General features: G+C 41.9%; 2 protein-coding genes across 2 annotated transcripts in view; both read left to right on the top strand.

The window, feature by feature from the left end:
- LOC140724424 (uncharacterized) overlaps positions 1-5,599 on the top strand; it is a 145,168-nt gene extending 139,569 nt beyond the window's left edge. Inside the window, exon 11 of the mRNA XM_073038875.1 lies at positions 3,593-5,599. Coding sequence (XP_072894976.1) covers positions 3,593-3,604 — 12 coding nt within the window. The 3' untranslated portion in view covers positions 3,605-5,599. The remainder of the gene's footprint in view (positions 1-3,592) is intronic.
- Positions 5,600-8,107: 2,508 nt separating this feature from the next.
- Positions 8,108-16,949, top strand: LOC140725669 (zinc finger protein 639-like). The gene is made up of 3 exons (XM_073041451.1): positions 8,108-8,452; positions 10,383-10,454; positions 12,133-16,949. Exons 1-3 carry the CDS (start codon positions 8,395-8,397, stop codon positions 13,284-13,286), a joined length of 1,284 nt encoding a protein of 427 aa, XP_072897552.1. The 5' UTR covers positions 8,108-8,394; the 3' UTR covers positions 13,287-16,949.
- Positions 16,950-18,425: the final 1,476 nt, after the last annotated feature.

The raw sequence follows: 18,425 nt of genomic DNA, 5'->3' as shown, positions 1-18,425 counted from the left end.
TATATGTCAATGATATGGATGATGGAATTGATGGCTTTGTGGCCAAGTTGGCAGACAGCAAAGATAGGAGGAGGGTCAGGGTGTGTTGAAGAAGCAGTCAGTCTGCAGAAGGACTTGGATAGATTGGGAGAATGGGCAGAGAAGTGGCAGATAGAATATTGTGTAGGGAAGTGTATGGCCATGCACTTTGGTAGCAGGAATAAAGGCATAGACTATTTTCTAAATGGGGAGAATATTCAAAAATGAAAGGTGCACAGGGACTTAGGAGTTCCCATGCAGGATTCCCTAAAGTTTAATTTGCAGGTTGAGTAGGTGGTAAGGAAATCAAAAGCAATGTTAGTATTCATTTTGATAGGACTAGAATATAAGAGCAAGGATGTAATAATGAGGCTTTATAAGGCATTGGTCAGACCACACAGAATATTGTGAGTAGTTTTGGGCCCCTTACCTAAGGAAAGGTGTGCTGGCATTGGAGAGGGTCCAGATGAATTTCACAAGAATGATTCCAAGAATGAAAGGGTAGCGTATGAGGATGTTTGAAGGCTCTGAGCCTGTACTCACTGTTTAGAAGAATGAGGGAGGATCTCACTGAAACCTATCAAATATTGAAAGGCCTAGATAGAGTAGATATGTTTCCCATAGTGGGTGGGTCTAGAACCAGAGGGCACAGCCTCAGAATAGAGTGACGTCCATGTAGAACAGAGATGAGGAGGAATTTCTGTACCCAAAATGTCGTGAATCCGTGAAATTCATGGGGGCCAAGTCATTGAGTATGATTAAAGCAAATGTTGACAGGTTCTTGGTGAGTAAGGGCATCAAAGTGATAGGAAGAAGTCAGGAGAATGTGGTTGAGAAGGATAATAAACCAGCTCTGATGGAATGGCGGAACAGACTCAAAGGGCTAAGTGGCCTAATTCTGCTCCTATCTCTTAAGGTCTTAATACAGTTGATGTGCTACTGGAGGGTAGTCACTGAAGCAGGTCACCATGCTCTTGGTACAATAGATGCCTTTTTTAAGCAGGTGAGATCTTAAGACTGCAGAAGCGAGAGGTTGAATATGTCCATAGATACTCCAGTCAGTTGGTCCACACAGTTCTTTAGTACTCAGCTAGGTATACCGTCAGGACAAGACGCCTCCCATGGATTCATCCTCTTGAAGGTTGCCCGGGTGTCATCCTCAGAGAATGAAATTACAGCATCATGCAGAACGTGGGGGCTCATGCGGGTGTATCATTGTTCTACCTATGCATGCAAAAAAAGGCATTGATCTCGTCTGGGAATGATGGGTTATTGCCACCCAATCTCACCCTGTAGGAAGTTACATTGTGCAAGCATTGGCACAACTGTGAGGTGTTCATCTGTGACTCCTGTTTAGTCCAAAATTGCCTCTGTGTGCTCACAATAGCCTCGCAGAGATCATACCTCAACTTCTGATATAACTCGTGGTTGCCATCCCCAAACACAACAGATCTAGCCATCAGCAGATTATGAACCTACTGGTTCATGCAGGGTTTCTGGTTGGGAAAACTTGAATGTTTTGGAATGTACATACCCATCCACACTTACCCTTATGACTTTTATGATTACAACTTTCTCTGTTGCGTTGATGGTTCTGTAAAATGCTGAAGTAAACTTACTGCCACTTTATTAAGTAACCTGTACACCTGCTTGAAAATGCAAATATCTAATCAGCCAATCATGGTCAAGAGGTTCAGTTGTTGTTCAGACCAAATGTCAGAATGCGGAAGAAATTTGATCTAAGTGACTTTGTTAGTGAAATGTTTGTTGGTGCCAGATGGGGTCGTTTAAGTATCTCAAAAACTGATGATCTCCTGGGATTTTCACGAATAATTGTGTCTAGCATTTACAGAGGATGGTGCAATAAACAAAAAAAAATCTAATGAGTGGCAGTTCTGAAGGCAAAAAATGCCTTGTTAATGAGAGAGGGCAGAGGGAAGTTATCAGACCAGTTCAAGCTGACAGGAAGGTGACAGTGACCTAAATAACCACGTGTTATAACAGCGGTGTGCAGAAGAGCAGCTCTGAATGCACAACACACCAAACCTTGAAGTGGATGGGCTACAGCAGCAGAAGACCATGAACATACAGGAGGTACCTATAAAGTGGCCACTCAGTGTACACCTGAATTACAAGAATAAAAATAAAAGCTTTCTTTTTTCTTATAAGCAGCAAACAGCAACATTCTCCAAAGGTCCCTTGGGATAAGAAGGGAATTCAGTCCAGTTTCCAATTATCCCTGCTGCAAATGCTCGTGACACTTTTCCATTTTCAGTCAAACTCCAACCAGGCCCCTGCACATCCCCTCGCCATTGCTTGGGCACCCACGGCTGTGACAGACAGGCTCCCCTGCCCAACTTCACTCAGTATCTTTCTATAGTTTATCTCAGGTGGCAGGGATTGTACCTGGTGATTGGTGTTACAAATTTCACCGTTTGGTCAGACAGCATTTCTGACACAAGTATGCGACTTGGCACAGACAGGATAGCCAGAAGTTTCAAACAACATGTATACTTCATTTCTTCAAGGACTTAGATTATGCAAAGTAGCATTTCTTGTAGCAGCTTTGTCCACAACGAGCCACTGACCCAATGCTATAGCTCTAATGTTACCAATCAACATTTTCCCAGCCCTTTTCCCAAGACTGAAATGGCTAGCACGAGAGGGCACAGTTTTAAGGTGCTTGGAAGTAGGTGCAGAGGAGATGTCAGGGATAAGTTTTTTATGCAGAGAGTGGTGTGTGCATGGAATGAGCTGCCGGCGACGGTGGTGGATGCAGATACAAAAGGGTCTTTGAAGAGACTCCTGGATAGGTACATGGAGCTCAGAAAAATAGAGAGCAATGGGTAACCCTAGGTAATTTCTAAAGTAAGTACATGTTCAGCACAACATTGTGGGCCAAAGGGCCTGTATTGTGCTGTAGGGTTTCTATGTTTAACATGCATTGCATGGAATCAGAATCAGGTTTAATATCACTGGCATAAGTCATGAAATTTGTTAACTTTACTGCAGCAGTACAATGCGATCCATGATAATGGAGAGAAAAAAAAATGTTGAATTGCAGTATATATGTGTGTGTGTGTATTAAATAAGTAGTGCAAAAAAAAAGTAGAGAGATAGTGTTCATGGGTTCACTGTCCATTCAGAAATTGGATGGCAGAGGGGAAGAAGCTGTTCCTGAATCATTGAGAGTGTGCCTTCAGGCTTCTGTACCTCCTTCCTGATGGTAGCAATGAGAAGAGGGCATGCCCTGAATAGTGGAGGTCCTTGATGATGGACACCACCTTTCTGGGACTATGGAGCCCATGATGGAGCTGACTAATTTTACAACTTTTTGCAGCTTACTTCGATCCTGGTCAGTAGCCCACACCCATAAAATGGTGATGTGGCCAGTTAGAATGCTCTCCATGGTATATCTGTGGAAATTTGCGAGTGTTTTAGGTGACATACCAAACCTCCTCAAACCCCGAGGACCAGTAATTTTCACAAGTTACTGGAAACCAAGTTAAAGGCAGAAAATTCCTATACAGAGGGTCAGCAGCTGTTAATAACATTGATCTAATTTCTTTTACAGAAAAAGAAGTGATAAAATGAATCAGTGTCCTCCAGCAGTGCCAGATCCAATTCTACATCAAAGTTAATAGTCCAAATTCCTTATCAATGGTGTCATCAAAGAAGTTAGCCTCAAAGTTACAGACATAAAAATCTGCATCTGTTTCATGTTTCCAGAAAACTCTCGTACTCTTGTGGGAAAAAAGATGTTTGTGTTGGATGACATACTCACTGTTCCCATCTAAAAGAAGATCTGAAGATTAAGTTTGTTCTGCATTCCTTTCTCCAAAATTCACTGTTGACCTGTTGCTGCAGAAAATTGGACCTTCTACTTCTGCCTCAAAGTGTCAGTCTTTAGAGACTGAGGAGCTTGTCACTTGGATTGTAACTATTATTGAGTCCTGTGACTCATCCTTGGCCAAAGATGGAAACTGGAACAGCCACACTACTCTTCATCTAAAGAAACAGGCCGGAGAATGAGTATTCCATAGCAAATGATTCATCAGTACCTTTCCAATGTCCACAAGGCTAAACTCAAGGCTGTAATAGAATAACTACAGGAGAGTCTGCATATGTTGACAATCTTGAGCAAGACACGCAAAATACTGAAAGAACTCTGCAAGTCAGGCAGCATCTATGGAGGAGAACAAACAGTTGACATTTCCAGCTGTGATCCCTCATCAGGACTGGGAAAAGAGGTGGAAGAATCCGGAATAAGATGGTGGGGAGAGGGGAAGTCGTACAACCTGGCAAGTGATAGGTGAACCATGAGGGGGAGGGGGAGTGGAGGTCAGAATCTCTATCAGATTCCTCCTTTTTCAGCCTTTCATCTCTTCCACCTATCACCGTCTTACTTCATCCCTCCTCCCCCGCCCGCATACCTTCACCCTATCACACATGATTTCACCTATCACCCTCCAGCTGGTACCCCTCCCCTCCCCCCACCTTTATATTCTGGCTTCTGCCCTCTTCATTTCCAGTCCTGATGAAAGGTCTCAGCCCACAACATCGACCGTTTATTCCCCTCGATAGGCGTGCCTGACCTGCCGAGTTCCTCCAGCGTTTTGCGTGTGTTGCTGTAATGGAATATTCCCTGTTCGTCTGGATGAACGAATTTAAGAATCATGCAGGCCAACGGGACCCATTTGATGACGCTGTATCCACCAGTTCAAGCATTTCACCCCCTGCACTACCAGCTCACTGGGACAGTGCTGTACGCCACCTATAAAATGCAGCACAGAAAATTACAAGCGTTTCTTCAATAAATCTAAAGCCATCAGCAGGATCAGGACATCACTGGAATACAAACTGCTCCAACTCCACTCTATGTCCTATAATTTATACATCAACCTGACTTGCAAATGTATTGGCATGCCTACAGTGTCGCTGTCAAAATCCTGCACGTCCTTACGCACGCAGACCGCAGCAATGGAAGAAGTTGATTGGGTACCATCTTTTCAGGAGCAAATCAGAATGAGGAATGAATGGAGTTCTGACCAACGATGTCTAAATCCTGTAAATCTTATGAATGATTTTTAAATATATACTCACGTATTACATATGTGTGTACGTTTAACAAACCTCATTAGCTGGTGAAATACTCTTTTTTTGCCTCAGAAACCTACATGTTGCAATGGATTTGACTAAAGGCTGTGATTTCATTTGCAAAAGAAATGCGGGGACTAATTCACAATGCCGGATTGCAAATCACTTTTGATTTTCCTTATTTGCTACTTATTGCTAAGACTTTGTCAAAAAGATGAATGAAACATTACTCCTAAATAATGTAATGATTTGTAAAAGTCGGCCTCCAAGTGTGGAACCATTTTTGACATACATAATTCAAAGAGCTTTCTAAAAGAAGTTTTTGAAATTATTCCACTTTTTCAGTTCCCTCTACAATATTACACTTTTTTGTGACTCAGATTATAAAATAAGTGCCAGACAAGAACAATATGAACTGTAGAACTTTTGACTTTACCTGTAGGTTTTGATCACAAAACAGTACCTAATAAAGTAGCTAAAGTGACCAATAGACTTTGATTTTTGTAGCTCAGTGTATAGTTGATACTCATTTCATCAATACGACGAGCTACAGTTATTACGCAAAGGAACTGATTTTAAAATACTGTAGGCATTATTAACCTTTCACCAATTGAATGAGATTTTCCACGATTTGCTATCATTTTGGAAATGTTATAAGAAGCAATGAGACCACTGTCAGGTCATTTTTAGCTTTCTTGGCAAATCACTCGAGTATGCAACGCTTTTCAAATGTTCCTTTCATCTTCTGGAACTGAGTAATACCATAAGTAGCCTTTTCAGGGTGTCTATTACGGAAGTGTTCCTGCAATCTTGTTGGTTTCATGGCTTCATTAGTACAGTATTACAAATAAGACACATGGGGCGTCGCTGATCTGACGGGAATGGAATAAAACCACACTCCAGGTATGTGAACAACAACACACTCAAAATGCTGGTGGAACAGCAGGCCAGGCAGCCCGACAGCGCTTCTCCCTATAGATGCTGCCTGGCCTGCTGTGTTCCACCAGCATTTTGTGTGTGTTGTTGTTTGAATTTCCAGCATCTGCAGATTTCCTCGTGTTTGCTCCAGGTATGTGACATTGTATTGACCACTTTCTGTTTCTAAGCAGGATTAGAATTCAAGGCTTCACCACTTTTAGGCTCATAAAAATCGTACCGTATATATTTATTCATCATTAATGGGGCTTAATTAAAATAAAAAATTAACACAAACTAGGGTTGTCTGCCGGATGTTGACGACGGCAGCAGTTTGACACGGATGGAACGACGGTAGAAGCACGCAAAGTAACGGCGAGGCGAAGATGAAGGTGGTCATAACAGTAAAAATTACGCTGACAAGGATTGGAATCTGAATGTCAGTCGGGACAGAGCTGGTGTTCGACAAGCTACCTTTATACTATTCCAGTTAGCGTGGCTGACCAATCACATTAGGACTCTTAGCCCCAAATATGGTTCTTGACCGCAGCTGTGAAGCCGAGGTCGCTTTGAATACCTCGGTGTTGGCAATTTGACTGATTGGCTCTATTTCACTGTATGGTTCCAGGCAGCACTGTATCATTGTGCGGCCTGCCTTCTGTAGAGAAGGTTGAGAGGGTGCACCTGACTTAAATTCCATGAGCTCGTTCCGTGCTGCGAGTCAAGGGGAATTGTTGGGCACCCTGGTTGCTAATTTGTGCGTCCCCAATAATGTATGTTTGGCTGGTAAGGTCGGATGAGGTTGCTGAGTTTCAGACCCATTGTGATGGCGAGTGCTCATAGCCTGCAGAGCTAGGATTCTTCCTGTGTTCCAGTGCCAATGTGGTGAACTACATATACCTGTCTGGACACGCCCCCCCCCCCCCCCGCTGACCACTCCTGTGGCTCCTCCCACAGACCCCGGTATAAAGGTGATTGAGGCCTGAGCCCTGCTCTCAGTCTCCAGGATGTAGCATGGTGGTCAAATAAAAGCCGATATCTCGCCTCACGTCTCAGACAGTTATTGATGGTGCATCAGCCTCATCCTTTGTTTTTGAAAAGCCTGCACTAACAGTCGGTCAGGACGAGTGCCTCAAGTTAGGGGGCCACTTACTATCCCCCCCCCCCCCCAAGAACCTTGAACACCGCTGATGACTTCTATTTCCCCGGGTGGGAATCACTGCACTAATTTGACGACTATTTCCAGCACTTTCGGATCGTGTTTCAGAAACACCAGCTTGTATGTGCGGGTGCTAAGTCTGGGCAGCAGAATCTCAAATCTTCTCGCTGTTAGACCTTGTTCTCTCAAGTCAGGTGGCAGCAATGCCCGCCCCACATTAAAAAAAAAATCACGTCCTGAGTCATTCTCAACTCCATGGGACTGCGCAAGGTGAAGAGAGGCGGGACGAAGGATAAAAATGTAACCTTAGTTTTATGAATAAGTCTTTGCAACCAACATTGAAAATCGCATGTAGGTGGCAGATGATAATACCAGATAGAGGATCACTTTTTTCTGCCCTGAAGTGGAAAATACAACTCCAAGAGGACCACAACCTTGCCGTAGGGTTTGGAGGCTTACAAGCCTCGATGGCCTGGAGAGCTGTGTTGGCTGAAGTCAGGGCTTTATGCTTTGGCTCTTAGGTGGTCCACCGGTTTTCCGGGCTCACGGGTTCGGCTCAGGGCTAACTGGTAAAACAGAATTGTTACAAAAAACAGCAACGAAGAATACTTCCAAAATTTGTGTGCGGTGGTATTCCTGAGTTGCACGACTGACAGTAGGTGAGAACCCTAAATGTTTTGTCTGTACAAATAAATAAAGGCACGCACTCAGACGTAAAGTTAACTTGTGTATTCTCTTTGCAGAGAGAGCACAAGGGTAAGTTTTCAGTCAATGATTGCTGCTAAGGGGATCCATTGCGCTAAAAGAAAGATCCGTGCATTGCACTGAGATGGAGGATCTTCACCACTGCCCGAAAGTGGCAAATACAGACGCTCCCTTTGTGGCTGCACTGGGCGGAAGCGGGGCTGACGTCATAGTGTTAGGGACTATCTCCATTTGTAACCGAAAAGCGGAGCGCAGCGAAGGGACTGAAGAGGCAGCTGTTCGGGGCCCGGGCTGAGTGGGGAGATCGCCTGCCTGCGACTTCCATTGAGCGAAGAGGTTTCAGCCCGGCAGAAAGGCCTTCTTGCATGAGGAGTGCGTAGCTGCAGTGGACGCGGTCCGGAGAGCGGGCTGGGTCGGGGCGGGCCGAGCCGAGCCTCGAGGCCGCAAGGCCCTTGTGAGGAGCGGAGCAAGCCCGGGCTGCGCGTCCCGCAGGGGACAGGATGAGCGAAAGTGGCAAGAGGAAGAGAAGGAAGAGTTTAAATCCCTCGCGTTACTCAGGTATAAGCTGCAGGGGTGGATGAAGAGGCTCAGAAATACAAATAGAGGGTAAATTAATCCCGGGGACAGGGCATTAGGGACCGGGGGAATGGCGTTGCATGGACTCGGGCTGGTAAGTAAGGGAAATTGGAATTGCTTTATTATTGTTCCGAGATTCTGCGGTAATTTTAACTCGCATATTGTTTATACAGATGAGATCATTGGGTAAAACAATAACAATGCAGAATAAAATGCAACAGCTACAGAGAAAGTGCAGTGCAGGTAAACGATAAGGTGCAAGATCATAACAAGATCGATTGTGAGCTCAGAAGTCCATCTCATAAGTTAGCAGTCATGAGTTAGTGTTTAGGGTTTGTGTCTAGGCCTGACGGTGGAGACTGGTTCTTTAGAGGTGAGTGAGGGTGGGAGTTGGCAAATAGAACCCTGAAGTGGAGATGTCAAAGGTGAAATGACTAAGCCAAAGTCCCACATATATTCTCATCCTGTGTTAAAGTCTCATAGAAAGGCATTTTGTCATCTCCGTTGTCCTAGCTAGAATTTTTTAAATACCTTCTTGAGGAACTCACTCTAGCAGTGTCTCCCACAGATATAGTTTGACCTGCTAAGTTCCTCCAGTAGACTGCAGTTCGTGGTGTCTAGCACAAAAAAAAATTAATGTGCGTCTATAAACTGTTCAGTCGTGATTACAGTGTGAACACTATAGCACTGGACAGCCCATTCTACCCACGATGCTGGGTCAGTCTTGATGCTGATTAAACTAAATGTACCTTTATTCCCTTCATATTCTTGTGTCCATCAAAAAGCTTCTAAAACTCCACAAACTGTCTGATTCAAATACTGCCCCATCACTCTCTGTATAATAAAATTGCCACTTGCATCACCTACTCTTCCTTCCTGGTCTCTGGTGGTTGACATTTCTACCTTAGGGAGGAGATTCTGACTGTACCTCACCAAAGATTTCTGGAAATTAACCTCATAATTTAAAAAAGAAACTGTATCAGGTCACCCCTCAGCCTCCAGGAGAATAACCCAAGTTTGTCCTTGTTGCTCATTCCCTCTTAACCAAGTGTTAACCTGGTAAACTTATTCTACACTATTACCACAGTGTCCACCTCCTTCCTACAAGGGGGGCAAGCAGAAGTGCACACAGTACTCCCACATGTGGTGAAGTACTGTTGAGTGTAAAATGATCATTGTGTTCCCTACAATTCTGAAATCGCTGTGGCCTTTATACTATTGTGAAATGGCTAGAGAATGTCATTTAGGGCCTTTATCATCATTATATACCATGTCATATGGCGTAGGCAATCATGGTCTTTTGGCCGTGCTTGTTCTTGGCAAATTTTTTCTACAGACATGGTTTGCCATTGCCTTCCAGGTGGGCAGTGTCTTTACAAGGCAGGTGACCCCAGCTATTAACAATACTCTTCAGAGATTGTCTGCCTGGTGTCAGTGGTCGCATAACCAGGACTTGTGATATGCACCAGCTGCTCATACGACTGTCTACCACCTGCTTCCATGGCTTCACGTGACCCTGATCCGGGGGAGGGGGCTAAGCAGGTGCTAAAACTTGCCCGAGGGTGACCTGCAGGCTAGCAGAGGGAAGGAGGGCCTTACACCTCCTTTGGTAGAGACATATCTCTACCAAAGCCTGAATGTAGGGCCTTACCTAAGCATAATCTGATTTTTTTCTAATTACTTAGATGCATCTGTGCTTAATTTTCTCAGTGACATAAAAAAACACGTCTTCTGAAATGCAATAGAAGAGGAGCATTAAAGTAAAGCTTTTAATAGCTTAAAGACACCCTTCAGATTTCTAAGTGGAATGTGCACTAGAGTAATGACTTTGAACGTGTATTTTTCCAGGAAATCTGTAGTAGGCAATCTACCTTTGACTGGATTAGTTCCCAAAATATCATTTCTTTTTCAGGGTTAGACTCCACAGTTGAAGATGAACGAGAAAGCAGTCCTGAATACTGTACACATTCAAATGATTCACAAGGTAGGATAAAATTGTTAATGAAGAACACTTTGTACTTGTGAGCATTGTTTTTCCAGGAGGTGGAATTTTGCACTCCCTCATTGCTATTCTGAATTGTACATTTATGGTTGCAGAAGGGAAACAAAAAGTAGATGTTTCTTAATGACTGACAACAGCTCTGGAAAAGATGCATCCTAGGAAACAGAAAAAAGGTCACATTAAATTGGTTTATTATTGTCACATGAAGCGAGGTGCAGTGGAAAACCTCTCTTGCATACTGTCCATAAAGATCAATTCATTATAACAGTGTGGAGTGCTACAGTACTGAGGAAGTGCAGTGCGGGGAGATAATAGGGTGTAAGGAGATAATGTGGTAGATTCTGAGGTCGGGTCCAGTTTATTGCACTAGGGAATTATTCAGTGGACTTATACAAGCAGTCCTTGAATCAGGTGATACTTGTATTTAGGCTTTTGCAACTTCTTCCTGCTAGGGAGAAGAAGAGAGATTGTCAGGGGTAGGTGGGATCTTTGGTTATACTGGTGGCTTTACTGAGGCAGCAACAAGTGTAGGCAGTGTCCATGGAGGGCAGTTAGGTTTCCATGGTGTAGACACAGCTTAGCACGATTCTCTGCAGTTTCTTGTGATTATGGGTGGAGCAGTTACCGTACCAAGCCGTGATGCATCTGGATGGGATGTATTCTACAGTGCATTGATAGTCAGGGTCAGTGGGGACATGCCAAATATCGTAAGCCTCCTGACGAAGTAGAGGCACTGCTGAGATTTCTTGGCTGTGTGATTGGACCAGGACGATCTGTTGGTAGTGTTCACTCTTAGCAACATGAAGCTCTCAACCCTCTCAGCTTCATGTACATAGGAGCAAGTCCACTGACCCACTTCCTGAAGTCATTGACCTGCTCTTTAGTTTTGTCGACTTTGAGGGAAAGGGTGTTGTCATGACAACATGCCACTTGAGCTAGTGAAACCTTAGAGACATTTGCTTTCTCCCCTTCCCATAACTTTCTCACTCAATCCTTGCTTTGTAACAATGAACCGTGCTGGGTTAGATTTCTAATGTCAGCTGTTCTTTGGATCGTGGTGACTGACTGTGTGTGATTTGAGACAACCGAGGCTTGGCTTTCAGAGTACTGCCCAGGTTTATTGCAGAATGGCAACCTGTTTTAGAAGAATGGCACGATTACATAGCCAGTAGTATTACATTGCCTCACAGTGCCAATGGTCTGGGTTCAGTCCCGATCTTGTCGATGTGTGGAATTTGCACGTTCTCTGCCTGTGACCATGTACTAATTCTCCCGTCACTCCACATGCCAAAGACATGTAGGTTAATCAGTGACTGTAAATTTCTCCCAGTGTGTAGATTAGTGGTAAGAATTTGAGGGAAATGCGTAAAATAAAAAAGGGATTAAAGTAGGATTGGAGTAAAAGATGCTTGATTTTCAGTGTGTTTGCGCAGTAAACAACAGATTGTGTACAGCTCTAGAAACTCTGTACTGTTCTAAAAAGCCATGCAGTTTTCACTTCTTAAAACATCATCTTCTTTTCCACCATGATCGCAACTGACTTTTGTAGGGTGGGGAATTCTTAAATCTTGTCCTTGTAAGTTTAGGGGGTGTGGGCAATGAACTAATTTCCAAAATAAGGTCTTTAAGTACATCAAAATATTTCCTGTTTGCTTTTCAGACCTGTACATGACAGTGAGGCCAGTAAACACTGTTTTGAAAGGAACTAACAAGAGGCAGTGTGGGATTGAAAACTGGAGCCTTTTTAATGACCAAGATGGAAAATTTAACACCTACCACTCTGAACAGAGCATTTCTCTCTCCAATAAACACCAAGATGATACCACAGAGAGTTCAGTTAGTGATGGTTCTGAGAGACGGGACAAATCTCCTTGCATGGGAATACTTTACCAGCACAAGTGGCCTCTGCGAAAACCATCCTGCGACGGACTCTACAGCTGTGAGCACTGCGACTTCAACAGCAAGTACCCGCTCGAGCTGAAGCAACATGTTATTCTCAGGCACACCGACACTCTGTCTAACGTCTGCCCAGTCTGCAAGCGTGAATTCCTAACGTACAGCCTGCTCCACAAGCACTTGCAGGCCCACGAGACGGAAGAGCCGAGTGCTTGTCAGCTATGCAGCCACAGTGCTGAAAACCCCAAGGAGCTTGAGTTACACGTGGCAGATGCCCATATCGGTGAGTATCTGTACTGGTGTGAGCAGTGCAACATTCACTTCTGCAGCACCAGTGACCTCCATCTTCACCTGCAGCAACACGACGGCGATGAGGAGTACCTCTGCCAGTTCTGTGAGTACGGTACGGATGATGCTACTGAGTTGCATGGCCATGTCCTTGCTGAACATGCGTACAGCCTCATGGAGATGAATGACACCTCTGAAGATGGACTTCATGGAGCAGCTGGCTTTCTGAGTAAAGTGAGCTTTGACCGGGACCGAAATTTCTTTATATGTCAGTCCTGTGGCTACAGGAGCCGGCTGTTCGCCAACGTCAACAGGCACGTAGCGATCGAACATGCCCGATTCTTTCCATTCGTGTGCGACGATTGCGGAAAGGGGTTTTGCAACACGGCGGAATATGACAAACACTTGAACTTGCACTCGTCTCAGGAGATTTATTTGTGCCAGTACTGCGATTACTCTACGGAGCAAATTGCAAACCTTCAAGCACACATCGATGTGGGCCACACTGCAGCTTTACCATACAAATGTGAGATGTGCATGTTGAGATTTACAAGCAACAGTGAGCTCATGTGGCATCTTGCTAAACACAAACAGAACAATGAGCAACTATGCTATCAGGTTTATGATTAAGCATCTTTTAAACTTGCAATCTTGACTATAAATGTAGAAGTTAAAGCAAAAGTTGGAAACACAATTAGCCTTTTGTTTCTATTTGGGAGAGTGTTACCTTGGAAGAATACCATGTAATTTATCACAAGCCCTTCTAACTCCTATGAATTTTGTCCAGTGTTTTACCCTGTGCACTAAATGAGCTTATGCAGTCAGCTTCGTGGGTGACTTAATTTAAAGATGTATAGCATTTTGAATTGTGTTCAAATTTTGGTGATTGTGGCGTCATGTGTGAAGGTTGAGAACAAAACAAGAAACCATTCCAAATCCCAGGACATAAAATGTGAACATTTTAACATCGTGAAATGTGGCTACATATGGAGTTCTTGTTCTTGCATCTGGGAAGTAGAAGCAGTGAGAGGGTAGAGTTTCTGCTATGGGTGCAGTTGGTGATCTAGATGTCATTTTCATTTGTTTTATTTTCTCAAGTTTCTCCTCGAACTCACTTAAGTATCATCAAATGCATATAATATTTCAGTAAGAGCATCTTTTTGCTTTAAATTATATTCTTTTATCATGATTGAGTGGTAACAGTGTTGATTCATTAATATGGCTGCAGATTCATGACAAAAATAAGCATTTTAATCTGTTTCCTTACCACCTGCAAATAATTGAATTCTAAAAAATTAGCTGTTTTTAAAAATAGCCAGAATCCTTTGCTACTTGTAAGTTGTTCTTCAGTAAATTGCTAGACTCAAAAATCATGTACAACTTGCCTATTATAGCTGTAGACTGAACACCAGCTTAATTTAACAACTCTCTCAAAGCCCCACAAGCGGAACCAATCAGAAGAAGCTAACAGTGGTTCTGTGGATGGCCCGTATTGGCTGATGGTGCAGTTGGTCCTAATTTGCTCTTGGCTTTCCTCACTTTAATAATAACTTGGCAATATTGTGATATACAAGTATGCACAACTGAAAAGAGATTCTGGGCTCACCTTCCTGTAAAATCATGGCATGACTTTAAGTAATTTACAAGTTTTTGCTTTTCCATTGGTCTGGATTTGGGGAACAGGATTCCTGCAGCTTTGTGGACATTGCATTGATGAGAAAGGAATGAGTGTTAGCAAATATACAGTTAAATGAAAGAAGTGAACCGCAAATCAATCATGGAGTAATTTTGGTTGTGTTGTTCTCAGTCGACCAGAAATAGACACTGGGGGTAAGGAGTGCTTTGAACAAATTTGTATAATTATGTAACAATATTACATCTCAGTAATATTTAATTATCCCAGGAGTGATAACAGAACTTCTATTGTCTTACTACATAAAACTAATTTTTCAGATCCAACATTAATATTTTATTTTGTAATGATACTCTGTCCTTATTTTTTTTAGGCTCCTTAGGAATAATGTTTCTGCTGATGCAGAAACATGTCCTTCACCAGCCAGCTCACCTCTAACCAACACCTGTACCATTAAGTGTAAAGTTCCTTTGCCACAGTTCAACTTTGTGGCTTGTGATCTGTGCCCTGCTTTTTTGAGAATAGAGGTAGAGTATATTCTTGAATGATACTTGTCCAGTGCACCTCTAACTTTTTCTTGTTCTGTTTTAACTTTCCATACCCACTTCATAAGTTTACTGCTGAAAAACAATTGTGCAATGTGAACCTTATTATTTTTCTGTTTTTTTTAAAATAAATTAAAGAAGCATCATTTCTAGTGGAGGAAAATCATTTGGATTTGGTCTAGTCTATGTAGCGAATTGAAGTTGTGGCCTGCATTCAGGTGGTCAGAACATAGCTTAACTGTGTGGACGCAATGGTAAAATGCATACTCTGAAGATGATACGGAAAGAATATCTGCTTCTAGTGGCTTCAAGAGGTCCATCAGAACATTTTGGCTAATTTTCTGATGATTTGCTGACATCCATTAATCTTGATGGGATTTAGTTCACAGACTACATGACAAACTTGTACCACTGTTCTAAAGTGGTCTGCGTAAAATGTTGCTCTCTTCCTCTTAACTCTATCTTGGTTGAGTTCATTGTACAGTGATGAAGATTGTGTCAGTGATGGAGTAAATTATATCACTTTTGAAATAAGCTTTACCAGCTCAGTAGAGACTATGGTAACTGATTCATTGTATTCAGTGTGATTATGCTGTTACATGTGTGAAGTGCTCAACTTGGCTTTGAATTCTTTACATTTATGTGGAAAAGTGACCTATTCTTAAGACTTGGGTGTCACATGCACATGCAATTGTGTACTTAACTGAGCTGAACTGTATCATGCATGTACTGTGCCATATCAGACAAAGGAAGTACATTCTTTAACAAAATGTGGGACAAAATCCATTAACTCATTTTAAAATACTATGTGCTTCAGATCAGTCTGGCTGACACCTTCCTATTCTCTAAAGCTGTGCAAGATTTTACGAAGAGTTTGTTCAGCTCTATAAGTAAGAGTACCCTTCATAAAGTGAACGATAATTTACCCAATCAGGCAGAAGACAGAAGTATAACCAGAACAGAAAATTACATTATTAGACAAATTGACAATCTTGTGATGAGTGCTGGCAACAGAAAATGGTCTTGGCATGGACACCATTTAATGTGAAGAGAAAAAAACTTCATCAAAACACTTAATTTGAATTCAAAACCAGTATAGCATTTATAGTTTAAGCACAGACTATGCACAGTGATTTTATTTAAATGATATTGATGGCATCTGTAAATGTATTAAACTTTACAATTTTAAAAAGTGTCAACTTACTCATATTGAAGATCCAATACAAAGTAATTCTTGCAATAGTTAACAGAGGACTGGAGTTTCTTTTACATGCCATGTGTTTTGTGCTACAAATTTGCTGTTTAAAAAAAAATATAACCCTTCCCCCAAAATTACAGAGCTTTAAAGTTTGTATAGTTGTGAGCGACTATCATATTCAGCTGGAATTTTATCTTGTAGATAATGGCTGAATGAGCTGACAAATTTGATTTGAACTTGGTAGATCAAATTGCTGGCATAACTTTTATTCCCAAATGTAATCACTTTGCTCTGCAGCTCAGAGAAAATTAATTCTTTTGATACACAAGCTCATGAGTGTATAATGTAAAACCTAATGTGATTCAGTGATTGGTAGTAATATAACCCAGACCCTTCAAAAGTAAATGGGATTTTAGAAGGGGAGCTAAATGTTGTAGTGGAATTGCATTAAGATAGTGGTGAAGGAAGTGATACAAATTTGAAATAAACACTGTCACTTGCTTACTGATCTTTGGTTACTCTTTTATTGTGTTAAGTGATTACACTCTTAAACGCACAATATGCAAAATGTAAATTGGGATTCTCAGTCATAGATTTTCTTGAATTTCTGTGGGAAAGTGACAACTGCCTTACACCATTAAAGTATTTGATATCTTGTACATGCAATATTAATTGACAGAGTTTGTAAAGATCTGGCAAGTATCTTGGTAATTATTTTTGTACATCCCTGTTCTTGATTGTGTTTAAATGAGAAGGCATGTAAAATATTGTAGTATTGGATAGCAATCTATCAAATTAACTGACAAAGTTGTGGAATAGATATTTTTAGTGTGAGCAGGAAATATGCTGTAATCTGTTGTGGAAGCTATACTGTAGTATTATAAAATAATGGTATTAAAATATTTTTTGCACTTTGACATGATTCTTCATTTTAAACACCATAATCAATTTAGAAATTCTGCATAGTTGTTGCAATTTTTAGATATTTGCTCACCACAACATACTTATAAAACATGCTTATTCTAGTGAAGGTGCTTCACAAAAGTGTTATCAAACAAAATTTGGCCAAACTCTATGCAGTGTTAGGGCAGATGACTAAATCCGTGGTGTATTTTGGGGGAGGATAAAAATGTATAAATTTGCAGTGTGGTGATCGGTATCCAGAGAGGCATAAATATTGGTTAAGAAGATGAATGCTGGCCACCTTGGAAATTATGCCATGAGATCTTTTCTAGCTGAGATTGGGCTTTGATTTAATGGCACGCGTATGGGGAATTCACCTGAAATGCAGGATCCCCTGAATATTGCACAGTCAGCGTAGATAATCGTGGACATCTCTGGAAGAGGAAATATAAGAATAACCCGTTTCTGAACCACATGTGCTAGGGCCTGAGCATTGACTAATACCTTAAAGCTGAGATCCATTGGCTGGTCCCTGTGCTGTATGAATGGGCAAGCAGAAGTTCAGAAGCTGCTCTGTGTTCTTTTACAGCTGTGTGCCCTGTATTGTAAAGAATAATAGTACGGGCAGAAAGTGAGGTACCTACATTTGCTTGACAATTAACATGGCCAGTGGGAAAGCAAGAAATGGGAACAGGACAAAGAGAACTTGATCCAATTATGCCATTCAATGTGATTTTGTATATTTAAAAATCCACTTTATTGCCCTATCCCCATATTTCTTGATGACCAAAATCTCTTCATGTCAGAATACAGATCTATAATTCCTTGGGAGTGGTGTCACAGGTACGTAGAGTTGTAAGGAGATCTTTTGGCCAGTTGGCCTTCATAAATCAAAATACTGAGTACAGGAGTTGGAATATTATGTTGAAGTATAGACATTGGTGAGGCCAAATTTGGAGTACTGTGTGCTGTTCAAGTCACCTACCTACAGGAAAGATACCACCATGACTGAAAGAGTACAGAGAAAATTTTCAAGGATGTTGCTGGGATATGAGGCCCTGAGGTTATAGGGAAAGGTTGAACAGTTTAAGAGAATGAGAGGAGATCTTGTAGAGGTGTACAAAATTATGAGGAGTATGAAGGTAAATACATATACAGACTTTTTCCTCTGATGCTAGGTGAGACTGGAACTAGAAGTCATAGGTTTTGGGTGAAGATGAAATATTTAAGAGGAACCTCTGCACTCAGAGGGTGTTGAAAATGTGAAATGAGCTACTCTAGTGGAAGTGTTTGATGCAAGTTCAATTGCAACATTTAAGAGATGTTTGGAAGGGAGGGGTATGGAAGGCTATGGTCCAGGTATGGGATAGGCAGAAGTTGGCATAGACCAGATGGGCTGAAGGGTCTGTTTCCGTGTTGTACTCTTTGACTCTTATAAAACTAAAAAATGAATTTATACATGCTATGTACTTCAAAAGACATCCTTGTCT

This window comes from Hemitrygon akajei, chromosome 3, assembly GCF_048418815.1.
Source record: "Hemitrygon akajei chromosome 3, sHemAka1.3, whole genome shotgun sequence".
NCBI classification, from domain to species: Eukaryota; Metazoa; Chordata; class Chondrichthyes; order Myliobatiformes; family Dasyatidae; genus Hemitrygon; species Hemitrygon akajei.
Note: the sequence above shows the minus strand (reverse complement) of the source record. Positions and strands in the feature narration are given on the sequence as shown.

Coding starts and splice junctions, on each gene's coding strand:
- LOC140725669 (XM_073041451.1), top strand. CDS start 8,395: ATGAGCGAAAGTGGCAAGAGGAAGAGAAGGAAGAGTTTAAATCCCTCG. Junction 8,453..10,382: donor AAATCCCTCGCGTTACTCAG/GTATAAGCTGCA, acceptor TTTCTTTTTCAG/GGTTAGACTCCACAGTTGAA. Junction 10,455..12,132: donor ACATTCAAATGATTCACAAG/GTAGGATAAAAT, acceptor TTTGCTTTTCAG/ACCTGTACATGACAGTGAGG.